Source organism: Heloderma suspectum, chromosome 8 (assembly GCF_057233095.1).
Source record: "Heloderma suspectum isolate Gila_16-S chromosome 8, 16-S_ref, whole genome shotgun sequence".
In the NCBI taxonomy this organism is placed as follows: Eukaryota; Metazoa; Chordata; class Lepidosauria; order Squamata; family Helodermatidae; genus Heloderma; species Heloderma suspectum.
In genome coordinates, this window is record NC_139465.1 from 23,512,432 (window position 1) to 23,525,744 (window position 13,313).

The following is a 13,313-nucleotide window of genomic DNA, read 5'->3' on the forward strand; positions in this document are numbered from 1 at the left end:
AATAATTTAATTCAGCACATTTCACCAGTGACTGGGATGCAGAAAGCAGGGTTCGTTGCCCACTATTTTTTCTTGTTGTTTTCCAGATGGTGAGTGCTGAAGGAAGGGTGAAAATAGAATTATTTTAAATCTACAACCATCAGTGAAGTACCGAGATGCAGCCCGCAACTGAGCAGTGATTTTTTCAGGGAAACAGTAAACTGCCAAGCCAAATATAAACAACTTCATTACATAAAAAGTAGAGGAAGAGGTGTTGGTCCATTAGAAAAAATGCAAAATCCACATTTCTGTCATATTTGTGGTTGGACCAACCAGCCTCCATCTTAAGGTTTTCCAGAGGGGTAGCAGTGTTAGTCTGTTATAGCAAAAACAACAGAGTCTTGTGGCACCTTAAAGACTTACAAATTTATTCTGGCATAAGCTTTTGTGGACACTGTTCATTTCATCAGATAAATGAAGCATTAACCTCAAGTTGCCAGATTTATATACATATGCTTGGGGGCGCAGGATTCTAAACACTGAAGTCAGAGGGAATGGAAATGTAAAAAGTACAGACAGTGATAATTACCTTAACAGTTCTCATTCAAAATGTTGTTGGATAATATCACAGACATCATTGCATTGGTGAGCAAATTAAGATATGTGATTTTTTTTAAAAAAACTTTGTCCTTGTTCAAGCCACAAGGAATAGTGACTAAATGTGAATATTGTAGTTTCAACATCATAGCAGCTCTTCTCCTCTACCTTCCCCCAACCCCACTGGCTCCATTTTGCTCAGTTGATTGATTGATTGAAATTATTTCTTCCAAAAAGTTATATGTCACCTTTCAGGGAAAAGTCCTCCCAAGGTGCTTGCATCAAAACCATAAAACACACTCTATCAATAAAACCACAAAATAGAAATAAAACATTACAACTAAAACAGCAGTAGTTACATATTAAAAACACAGTTTGGAAAGGGAGAATTAAATAATTACATTTCTATACCGCCCAATAGCTAAAGCTCTCTGGGCGGTTCACAACAGTAGAGCAAGGGCCATATGTACTTTATTTCCCTAGGGAATAAATGCCAGAAGTATGGGCCCATTATCAAAAAGGCCCTATCTTTTGTGCCCACCAAATACATCTTGACAACAGGCCCATGAGCAGGGACTCTGAGTCTGATCTCAAGGCCCAGGAAGATTGTGAAGGTAGTCCTTAACATCCAGCCTGACAAAGAGTTCTGGAGAACTCAAAGGTTTGCTCGCTATTCTCTGACATTTAGGTTGATCCTAATAAAGGTATTACCTGCCTGTGGGGGTTGGACTTGATTTCATAATCATTAAGGGGCCATGCACCTGGCACCTCTGTATTTACAATAGCGCTAATAATGAAGCCACAATCAAATAGTTGGTTTTACCTGTGTCTGGGTGAATGTTAAATGTGGGAAGAGCCCCATCTCTGTGCATCAAGCTATATTTTACTCTGCCATTGGCTCCTTCATCTGCATCTGTTGCCTCTACTTGTAATACAAACGTTCCCACTGGCTGGTTCTCCAGCACAGAAGCATGTTCACGATAATGCTGACACTGGCAAAAAAACAACATACAAAGCTTGCTTAAATACAGTTCGACATACGATGCAATCCAAACCAAAATCCAGGGCATTTGCAAAAGGCCCTCTGCAATCACTCAACAAATGAGGGTCAGATCACACAATGTAGCATGCAGTTGACACTCTCTCCTTTATTCACATGTAAGTGCAGCCCCTCACCCCGATCTGGAGTGGGACCACCGCACATGGGTAGGGAAGGTTTAAGCTCTCCCCACCCACAGCAACTTGTTTTCTGAAATCCATACCACCACCCCGACTCACATACACGTGGGGGCTAAGAAAAAAAAAATCCTCTGTAGCAAGCTCATAACATTTGGAAGTGGCTTTTAGCTCATCTTCCGTATGTACACTACATGCTGAAATAGAGGTGATGCATTGTAACCCTCTCCAGATATTTGACGTAACACAAGACGGCCCATTTACCTTCTGAAACACAGGTTTGTTATTATTGACATCGTCCACATGCACAACCACCAAAGCAGTGCTCGTCAGAGAGCTAGGTCCATCAGAGGCATTATCATCAGTAGCTGTGACATTAAGGACATATTCTGGCCCGTGCAGCTTAGGAAGCGGGCTTGAGCGAAGACGGATTAACCCTGTAAAGTATTTTAAAGAGAGGTTGTTTCTTAACATATTGTCATGCACATTCCACTTCCGCAAACAAGCAAGGAGTTCCAGAGGCATAGCGCTTACTGGGGTTCCCTTTCAAAGGAGGACAAGAGAGGCTTATTGATGTTATGTAACATTTGCATTTATTTAAGAATATACAGATTGAGCACAGGTGGAGGTATACAGTTAAAACACTGAAACTAGGCAAACCATTTTGTCCCAATAAGGCCCCCACAACTGCACCACAACCATTTTGAGGGGGTGGAGAACATGCCCTCACCAATTCAAATAGGAACATAAGAAGAGCCATGCTGGATCAGAACCAGGGTCCATCTAGTCCAACATAGTGTTCACACAGTGGCCCACAGGAAACCCACAAGCAGGACATGAGTGCAACAGTACCCTCCCTCCCATGTTCCCCAGGAACTGGTGTACATAGGCATACTGGCTCTGATACTGGAGGTAGCATATAACCATCAGGAGTAGTAGCCACTGATACCCTTCTCCTCCATGAATTTGTCCAATCCCATTTTAAAGCCATCCAAATTGGTGGCCATCGCTACATCTTGTGCTAGCAAATTCCATAGTTTAACTATGTGCTGCATGAAGTAGTACTTCCTTTTGTCTGACTGGAATCTATCACCATTCAGCTTCACTGAAGGACCCTGACTTCTAGTATTATGAAAGAGGGAGAAAAATGTCTCCCTATCCACTTTCTCCACACCATGCATAATTTCATGCACCTCTATTATATCCCCCATACTGCCCTTCTTTTTAAGCGAAAGAGACCCAAATACTGTAACTTTTCCTCATAGGGGAGCTATACTAGCCCCGTGATCATTTTGGTTACTCTCTTCTGCACCTTTTCCAGCTCTACAATATGCTTTTTTTAGATGCGGTGATCAAGACTGTACACAGTATTCCAAACGTAGTCACACTGTAGATTTGTATAAGGGCAATATGATATCGCCAATTTTATTTTCAATTCCTTTTTTAATGGGACCGTAATTTGAAGAGGATTTGTCCCAGGCCTATTGCAATATTTCAAATATATTGTATTTACTGTTTGTTTCCAGCATATTGCATTAACTGTGTGTTCTGACACGCTGCCAGTCTTAAAAGACCAAAGCTGACAGAAGCTCTGAGGAGCTTCTCCTCCACAGGGCCTTATTTGATGTTGTGGGTCATACAAGGACTGGCAAGTTCAGAAATATGTTTCAAAGTTTATTTTAAAAAGCAAACCAGACTTCAGCTATTCAAAAAGCTGCAGGAAGCAGATGTCATTCCTTCTTGCAGTAACACCATCCCAACACATCCATGATCTATCCAATGTAATAAAAAATGTCATTTGCAAATGGACCGCTGTTAAGATGACAAGTGTCACTCACTTCACTTGCAAATGCTGACTCTCTGCGTTTGCTGCTTGTATTTTGACATCTCTCCCAGCTCTGCCTTGGCATTCCGGGATATCAAGCACATTTTCATTGACAGCACCATCTTAAAATAAAACTGCTCAAGGAGACAGCATAAACTCGGGAGGGTGGGGTATTGATTGAATCAAATCAACACAAAACAGCAGCTCTTAAAGAATAGGAAGGAAAATATACTGGTACCATCTCCATAAAAGCTAAAAACAAACAAACAAACTGACGACTGACAACTCAGAATTCTTTCCTGTAGAGGAACTGGGTTAATCCCACATAGCAAAAACTGCAGAGTACTCATAAACAACGAAAAAAAGTCTTGTGGCTCCTTAAAGACTAACAAATTTATTCTGGCATAAGCTTTCATGGACTATAGACCACTTCATCAGATGCTATAGTCCATGAAAGCTTCTTCTTTTTTGCTGTAACAGACAGACACAGCTACCCTTGGAAACAGTCATCATATGGCACCGTGAAAACAAACAGGTTTAACATGGCATGAGCTTTCATAGGTTAAATTTCCAATGGATGCTGTTTAATTGTAAATAGAAAGATGCAACAACAGCTAGGCTTAAAACAAAAGCTTTATTGTGAATGAAAATGAACACTGTCCAGAGTGAAGCCAGGAGCTCTTCACTTGGATCCATCTCTTTCATGAGGAAAGCACAACATCCAAAGTACCATTTCAATGTTGGACGGTGTCTGCAGGAAACAATTGTTATTGTATTTTTGGCAACCAGTCATCATACAATTTCAGGGTCGGGTTGCTGTTTTTATTTATTTATTTATGTATTTATTGCATTTATACCCCGCCTTTTTTCCACTTGCAAGGAACCCAAGGCGGCTTACATTATCCTCCTCCTCTCCATTTTATCCTCACAACAACAACCCTGTGAGGTGGGTTGGGCTGAGAGTGTGTGACTGGCCCAAAGTCGCCCAGTGAGCTTCCATGGCCGAGTGGGGACTAGAACCCGGATCTCCCGGCTCCTAGTCCAGCACTCTAACCACTACACCACACTGGCTTTTAAAGGTCCTTTATCCATTTAGTTTCATTCTGAGCATTAATCTAGGGGATAAAACCATAGACACTAGAAGTATACAAATTATGGAGAGAAGTAAGAAACAAATGAACATAAAGGATCAGTCTAGATTGCTATACAGTTATATAAAACACATAATTGGCTCTACAGTTACATACAGCGCAGAAGGAAAATGTTTGCAAGACACTTCCAAAATAAAATCTCCTGCTTCCACTGAGACTTAGGCAACAATCCTATAGCCACTAGACAGTGGCTAGATGGCTATAGGATATCTTGTTTTCCAGGAACCAACCTCAGAGCCCACGCTCCAAGGTCGGTTCCCAGAGAACCGACCTCCCTCTACTTCCCCCTCTACTTCCTCCCTCTACTTCCAAGGCAGCACGGAACAGCCCTGTCCTCCACGTTCTCAAGAGGAGCGCAGAGTGGCTGAAACGGAGTGTGTCTGGGGGCATTCTGGGGCAGGGAGGGAGGAAATGCCTGTATGATACATCCAATGTGTCGTACAGCAGCCTCTTCCCCGGCTCCGTCCTCCCGCAGCTACACAGCCGCAATCGGCTGTCTAGCCAAAAATGCAGGGCAGGAGAAGTGTGGAGGGAATGATCCCCTCCATGCTTCTCCTGCCCTGCATTGGATAGGCGGTTGCCTCCGAGTTCAGAGGCGGCTGCCTATCTGGATAGGACTGTGCCCTTAGATGCCAGTGTTATAGCAGATGAATCAGGTGAGGGATCCAGAGCATAGTCTTGTTCAGTTTTGTTGGAGGCGTTTCAGTTGGTATAGCTCGAGCATGCTAAGATGTTTTGACAGGCTTGAGCAACCACTTTTACATTGGATTCTTGCCTCTCTTGGCTTATTGAAACTGACAGGGAGGAAAGAGCCAGCTGGGCCAGGGACGTGAATAATGCCTCCTTGTGAGAGGGAATAGTCCCAGGTCTCCAGAAATGCGCAGTAGTGAGACCACTCCTGAAGAAATCCTCCCTGGACCCAGAAGTTCCTAACACCTTTAGGCTGGTGGCAAATGTTCCTTTCCTGGGCAACATCCTTGAGTGGATGGTTGCAAAGCAGCTCCAGATGCTCTTTGATGAGACCAATTATCTGGATCCATTTCAGGTGGGGTTCAGGCCAGATTTTGGCACAAAAACAGCCTTGGTTGCCTTGTATGATGACCTACATTGGAGAGAGATGGGGGAGTGTGACCTTGTTGATTCTCCTTGATCTCTTGACAGCTTTCAACACCGTTGACCATGGTATCCTTCTGGGTTGATTGTCTGAGTTGGGAGTGGGGAATACTGGATTGCAGTGGCCCCACTCCTACTTGGATGGTTGGCTCCAGAAGGTGGTGCTTTGGGGATATTGCATGGCCATGTGGATTCTCCAGTATGAGGTTCACAGGGGTCAATTTTATCCCCCACGCTATATAACATCTACATGTAGTTTGAGATGGATTCAGGATGGGTATGTCTGACTCCAAAATTCCAGTGCTTGAATCCCCATCATAGGTTTCAGAGTCTTCCCCATCACCCATTCTACTGCCTAGAAGGCTATAATCCCACATCCTTACCAGGGCTTCTTCTTCCAGATTCTTTGCAGGATTAAGGTCGGCTCCTTTACAAAGGATGACTCATGCTGTTTTTATTTCTCAGCAAGTTTTATATTTTACAGCCACTAGAAGGCACTGCTGTTATAGTGCCATTATGGAAGTACACAGCAAGTAAAGCACTTCATCATGCTTCCTAGAGAAAAATTGGACTTTTCTCACATTTTACAAAAGGCAGGAGAAAAGTCGTAAACTGCTGGAGGTGCCCTGGAGGTTGATGGTGTCATGTAAAGGACCTGCAAACTTCCATGAGTAACCAATCTGGATCACACGATATAAAGCCCATGTGGAGAAGCACACAAGCAATTTACAATACCTGTTTCACAGTGGTGAAATGCAGCAGTTAAATGGCTTAAACGTTACTGAAACAGTTTATACCACTGGCAATTTTACCTCAACACCTGTGGTATTAATGAGGCCAATAAGTATTTGTAACATAAAGCAAACCATAAAGCAGTGTGGGACGTTGCAGTCTACACAGAATGTTTAATTCCTTGTATAACCATTTGATGGCATGTCTTTCTGCCTTCTGAAATACATTCAGATCTGGAGCATTAATATTGAAAAGCACTATTTGCATGGACATTAATTTTTCATGATTAGTGAACCCCAAGACAGATCAGATGTAGAGAAGGACAGATCCATGGCATCTTATTTATTTGTGATTAGCTTCCTAACTCAGGAGAGCACATAAAGCCGGGATTTATTTTTTTTTTAAAGTGACTGGAGTTAAATTAAGCAAAATCATCAGAATTGGTCCAAATAAAGAATACTGTGTACTTATTTCGGGGGGGGGGGGGTTGCTAGCCCAGGAGAGCTGAAGTCAAAGTGTTCCAATTATTTTAAAATTAGTATGTCAGTTGTAAGGTGCATGTTAAAACAAGGGATGAAGTACATTTCATAAGAGTTATCAAAAATTTGATGATTATGTACACCCCTACTCACTGTTTACATTAGTATATGGATCAATCTCCTTTGTAATTTCTTTGTTTTGTTTTGTTTATAAAGTTGCAGTGAAGTGACCAGGGCCAATGCAATGCATTTATAGGAATACAGAAATGTATTGTATTTATACCAGCTTTCTTATTGTGATTTCTGTATGTATCATTTTACAATTTGTAATCCTTTTAAGAAAACTTGATTGTTTGATACTGTTTTGTGTATTTCTAAAGATTCATGAATAAACTTGTTTTTTTAAAAAAAGTACTGAAGCCCTAGGTTACTGAGAATACAAGATATTCAGCTGAGATTGTACCCAGTTTTTTCTCCCAGTGAGCACCACCGTCGTACTTAAGAATGCTAACTTGGAAATTTACTTGCCGCTGAAATCAACAACACTTTCAAGTAAATGTGTCAAGGCAATAGCTAGGAGTGTGCAGAATTATCATATAATTTACAGGCAGGGAGGTTTTTGCTAAGCATATTCTAAAGAGCCTGGGAAAGCCATGACAAAATAGCTTAATTGCTTAATACGCAAAGGTGTCCTGGGTTTGCCTTCTTAATGGGCAGTATAACCCTAAGTGTTCCCACAGGACACTAACTTCTTGAAGAACACAAACATCGCTCAAGGATGTGAGTGTGGAATACTGTCAAGAGAATTCGGGGTGTCTAGAATACCAAGTGCCAGGAATAAGAAGGATCTAAACTCAAGACCCTGTCATTTGTGTGGTACTGCTGTAGCATTTTTTTTTTTTTCTCAAATGCCATGGCTGCTCTGTGGGCACACATTAACAATTACAGCACAGTACCTGCATGTTTACATCCTCTTGTCGAAACCATAGATTCTGGTTGACTCTGGACGTCATTTTTTGCCTTCCCCACACCAGAAGTGAGAGCTGCCCATAGAAAACAATGAGCTAATCTAGGATTTCAGTGTAATTGTGTTAGGGAACGAACACACCACTGTCCAACTTCAGACCCGCCTCCAATGTTAGCAGCAAACTGCACTGCAGGGCTGTCGTGTGGTGTCATGGTTAGAGTGATGGAGTGGAACTTGGAAGATCCAAGTTCTAGCCCCCACTTAGCCATGAAGCTCACTGGGTGACGTTAGGCCAGTCACTGACTCCCAGCCTAACCTACCTCACAGGGTTGTTATGAGGGTAAAATGGAGAGGAGGAGGACCATGTAAGAGGCCTTGGATTCCTTGCAAGAGGAAAAGAAAGAGGGATAGAACTAATAAATAAAATAAATTAAAATAAGCCTATTTCTCTTAGCCACATGCCCTGTACAGCCTGCAATATGCGGAAAATAACGATGGAGTATGTCTACATTTGCATTTGGCAGGGTAATTTGTTATTGTTTGTAAACTAAATCAAATTACATTTTTCACAGAAAATAAGGCCTTTTGTTTCTGGATGGGCACATTCCTGCCCAATTACACCTATGCTAAAATCCTAGATTCCTCTGTTGTTTTCTATGGGAAGCTCTCACTTCCACATTGGGCAGGTGGGTGGGGATGGGAAGCTTCAAAAAGGACCAGGAAGTTCCATCTCCAGATAACTGCATTATTAGTTATAACTATATCCCACTATTCCTCAACGGAATTCAAGGTGGTGCATATGGTTCTTCCTGCCCTCTCTCCATTTTATCCTCACAACAACCCTGTGAAGTAGGGTAGGCTGAAAGAGACTGGCCCAAGATCAGCCAGTTAGCTTCACGGTTAAGTGGAGACTCATAGAATCATAGAATAGTAGGGTTGGAAGGGGCCTATAAGACCATCGAGTACAACCCCCATAGAGTGATGGATTAAGCAGTCCATCACTCTAACACAACCTTTCCCAAGTCGGTGCCCTCCAGATGTGTTGAACTACAACTCCCAGCATTCCACAGCTATACTGGCTCTAACGTTCTCCTATCTCCATGCTTGAGACTGCCATCTTCCTGCTTCCTTTTATAAGGAATTCTGGTAGATTGGAGCCAAAGGCAGCAGAGAAGCTCTTTGAATTAAACTCATCTTAGAGATGTACGAAAGTCACTTACATTTTACGAAATTTGATTCACGGTGGGGGGGAGGCGCTCTGTCCCTCCCCCTGAAATTCTGGCCGGGGAGGAGGCGCCCCGTCCCTCCCACCGCGAATCCTGGCCGGCCAGGTCTGCAAATGGCGGCGGCCACAGCCACCGCCGTTTGCGTCCCTGCAGTCAGCCGTGATAGGCTACGTAAATCTTTTTTACGTAGCCTTTTTTATGGTATTTTTTTAAAATCTAGCCATGATAGCCTACGTAAATCTTTACGTAGCCTATCAAGTTTTTGTGTATTTTTTTAAAACTTGGAAATGGCGGCAGCGGCAGCCAGTTGGAAGACCGGCCGCTGCAGCCGCCGCAGCCAAACCACCGCCGAACCGCCACCGCAGCCGCTGCCGCCAGGGAGATTCGCCCAAGGTAAGTCCCATCCCGGGGGGGGGGGGGGCAGACCGTTTCGCCACCGATTTCGGGGGGCCGAATGCGCTGGCATTCGGCCTTCCCGAGACTCGTGGCGAAATTCTCTGACATCCCTAATCAGGATGCAGATGAGGAGCAATTCCCAACAGCAAAGAAACCAACTAGCAAGATTAAGTATCTGTGAAGGCATATGTGTATTTATGCACATATGAATAACTAAGAGCTGCTCTGGACACAGGCGCCTCTGACCCACCTCTAGTCACATGCAACAACTAGGAGTCACAGATCTAAGCCAGTCACAGAAATGACACCATTACCTTTCTGAGAGTCAATAATAAAGTTCCCCCTTTGATTCCCTCCAGCAATGCTGTAAGAAACACCATCTCCATCAGGGTCTATAGCATGAACTGTGGCTACCAGCGTGTTGGGGCCTGCATCTTCAGAAACAAAACTCCTGTAACTGTCAAACAGATAATATTAAGGTTACCAATACAGATTAAAGGGAATCCAACCTTGGGTGTTAAGTGCAACGGAAAGACATCACCAAAAACCATTACTGATTGAGCTCTTATTCAGCAGTAAGAAAAGACCACTAGATAAAACCTCTGTAATAAGACATGCTATTAGAAATGGGTCATAGTTGGGTAGCCATAGTTATTATTGTTTTAAAAAGCAGGATCTCTTTAATACTGTAAGACATAGTTACAGGGTGCAGAAACTCCAGTCTGGGGGTGAAATCTGGCTTGCCTGAGGTCCCAAACTGGCCCTCTGGAGTTCCCTAAATGGCCACGCCCCTTTCCCCAGCCCCACCCCCTTTACACCCAATCACCTCTCACTTGGTAGTTTCCAACATTTGCGCAGTTTTTCCCCATTCTAAAAGGTTGAAATGCCTTTAAGATAAAATAGTCTGGCATTTTTGGTATTTTGACCCCACCGCTTGGCCCCGCCCACCACTGGAATGCAGCCCCTGAGAGCTTCTCTAAATAGAATTCAGCCCTTGGGCTGACAGAGGCTCAAAAGCCCTGCTGTTAGGGTTGGCGGAGAATTTCTCCCCAAAACTTCGGGAGGCCAAGCGCCAATGTGTTCGGCCCCCCGAACAAGTTTCGGGGAGAAATTCTCTGCACCCCCCCCGCCCCCCGCCCCCCCCCAGGATGGGACTTACCTTTGGCGAATGTCCCTCCCGGCGGCGGGTCCGGCCGGCGGTTCGGCGGGTCTTCGTCCGGGGCGGGAGCGGCAGCCAGTCTCTCGACCGGCTGCCGCCGCCGCCATTCCAATAAAAGAAAAAAAAAACGCCCCTGTGATAGGCTACGTGACGATTAACGTAGCCTATCACGGCTGACTTTGCAGATCTAGCCATGATAGGCTACATTAATCGTCACGTAGCCTATCACGGGGACGTTTGTTTTGTTTTTTTAACTTTTTAGTTCGTGGCCGGGCGAGGCGAGGCGCCTCCCCCCCAGCCTGAATTTCGGCCGGGCGAGGCGGGAAGCCTCCCCCCCCCGGCCTGAACTTCGCGGGGGGAGCAGCGAAGCGCCTCCCCCCCACCAAGAAAAGCTTCGAGGACAGGTAAGGGACTTTCGTGCACCCCTACCTGCTGTAAGCGATATATAAGAAGCTATTCTATGTGGCAGTTACGGATCAAACATCCCTTCCCCTGCCCACATGGTAAATTACCACAATCAGACTAAGGGGTCACTTTGAATGTGACCAAGTTCCTGTATGGAAATCATTTTTGCGTACAAAATAATATGTATCCTGTGTATGGATCATCATGGATACTCATGGTATTTATAAACACTCATAGTATTTAGGTTTTTTTTTTACTTTTAGAGAGGGAAATAAAATGGAGTATTCTGGAAAAGCGCCTGGCTGGCTGGAACTATGAACAAGAGCACACCATACTGCAAAGTGTTGTTGCACATCCCACTTGTGCAAATAGCAATACTTTTAAAGTGCTTTGGAGTGTTCAGAGCACTTAATCTGCATTATGAGAGGGGTTTTACCCTCAAAGGTGGCCTAAGGAAGCAATCCTATAGCCGCTAGTCAGCGGCTAGACAGCCATAGGATATCTTGTTTTCCAGGAACTGACCTCGGAGCCCACGCTCCAAGGTCAGTTCCTGGAAAGCTGACCTTCCCTCCCTTCCACGCTGAAAAGCCCCATGCTCCGTGCTCGCAAGAGAAGCGCAGAGCGGCTGAAACGGGGCGTTCCAGGGGGTGTTCTGGGGCGGGGAGAGTGGAACTGCCGGTACAACACATCCAATGTGTCATCTGGCAGCCTCCTCCCCCACTCCACTGTCCCGTGGCTAGATGGCCAAAAGCGGCTGTCTAGCTGAAAATACAGGGCAGGAGGACCACGGAGGGAGCAATCTCCTCCGTGCTTCTCCTGCCCTGCATTGGATAGGCGGCCGCCTCCGAGGTCAGAGGCGGCCGCCTATCTGAATAGGATTGCGCCCTAAATTGTGGAATGCACTCCCCTCGGAGCTACGATCAGTCTCCACTCTCTCTGCTTTTAGAAACTGTGTCAAGACACATCTTTTTACCTTGATCTTTGAAACTGTTTTTAGTAGTGTTGCTGTTTTTAATGTTTTAAACAATGTTTTATTGTTGTTTATAAGATTTTCTAAAAAAAATTATTTGTTGTATATTGCCTTGGTGGTTTTACTTAAAGGAAGTATAAAAACACTAAAAATAAATAAATTAAATAGTATTCTAAATAAATAAAATAGTATTTTAAATGAATATGTAAATCTCAGTAATCTTTACAGTAAGAACATAAGAAGAGCCCTGCTGGATCAGACTAAGGGTCCATCTAGTTCAGCATTCTGTTCACACAGTGGCCAACCGGCTGCCAAACCCACAAGCAGGACATGAGTGCAACAACACCCTCTTGCCCATGTTCCCCAGCAACTGGTGTACATAGGCATACTACCTCTGATACTGGAGGTAATATATAGCCATCAGTAATTGTGTAAGATATGTTATTTTGCAACTGAGGAACTAAGGCCAAGTGTAAGTGGCATAGCTTGGGGCATAGAGATTTCATTGCAGAGAAAAGACTTGAACAAGAGATTTTCTTATCCACTACACTAGAATAGCACCTCCTTAACATCCCAATTTTGCAAAACCCTACCAACAGAAGAAAAACACCACATGGCAATAAGGATAAATCAAACAATATCTGAAGCCTTAATAAAAACCCAGCAATGTATATTTACATTGTTTGTGAAAACTTGGGTGCTTCATCATTGACATTTGAGATACGGATCCTGACTGTCGCTGTCCCAGTCCTTGGCGGTTCTCCTTTATCAACAGCCATAATTACAAACACATACAGGTGATTAGGCCGCTCATAGTTCAACTCTGTTGCTGGGAAGATGGTGCCATGAGCAGAAATGCTGAAATCGGAGCTCAGAGTGTAATATAGTATCTCTGCATTTTCTTCAGAATCGCAATCATTGGCTGACACTATAGCGGGAAAGAGGGCAAAAAGGATGACAAGCCCTAACTATCAGAATTTAGTTGGGACAAAGTTCCATCAGATTATAAGCAAGTTGTGCAAGATCAAAGGTAATAGAAACCATCAAAAAGACATGACAAAACATTGTCCTTATAACATAAAGGTAACTTCATCCAGGCACTTGCCACATCTACAGTTGTGTTTGTCTCAAGTTTTGT

At 43.9% G+C, this 13,313-nt stretch overlaps 1 protein-coding gene across 1 annotated transcript in view; it reads right to left on the reverse strand.

Annotated features, from left to right (window-relative positions):
* The window catches only part of LOC146338917 (neural-cadherin-like), a 136,160-nt gene that overhangs the window by 71,940 nt on the left and 50,907 nt on the right, over positions 1–13,313 (reverse strand). The window contains exons 6-9 of the mRNA XM_084812882.1: positions 12,854–13,103; positions 9,956–10,098; positions 2,017–2,189; positions 1,400–1,568 (exon numbers count right to left, since the gene is read on the reverse strand). Coding sequence (XP_084669008.1) covers positions 1,400–1,568; positions 2,017–2,189; positions 9,956–10,098; positions 12,854–13,103 — 735 coding nt within the window. The remainder of the gene's footprint in view (positions 1–1,399; positions 1,569–2,016; positions 2,190–9,955; positions 10,099–12,853; positions 13,104–13,313) is intronic.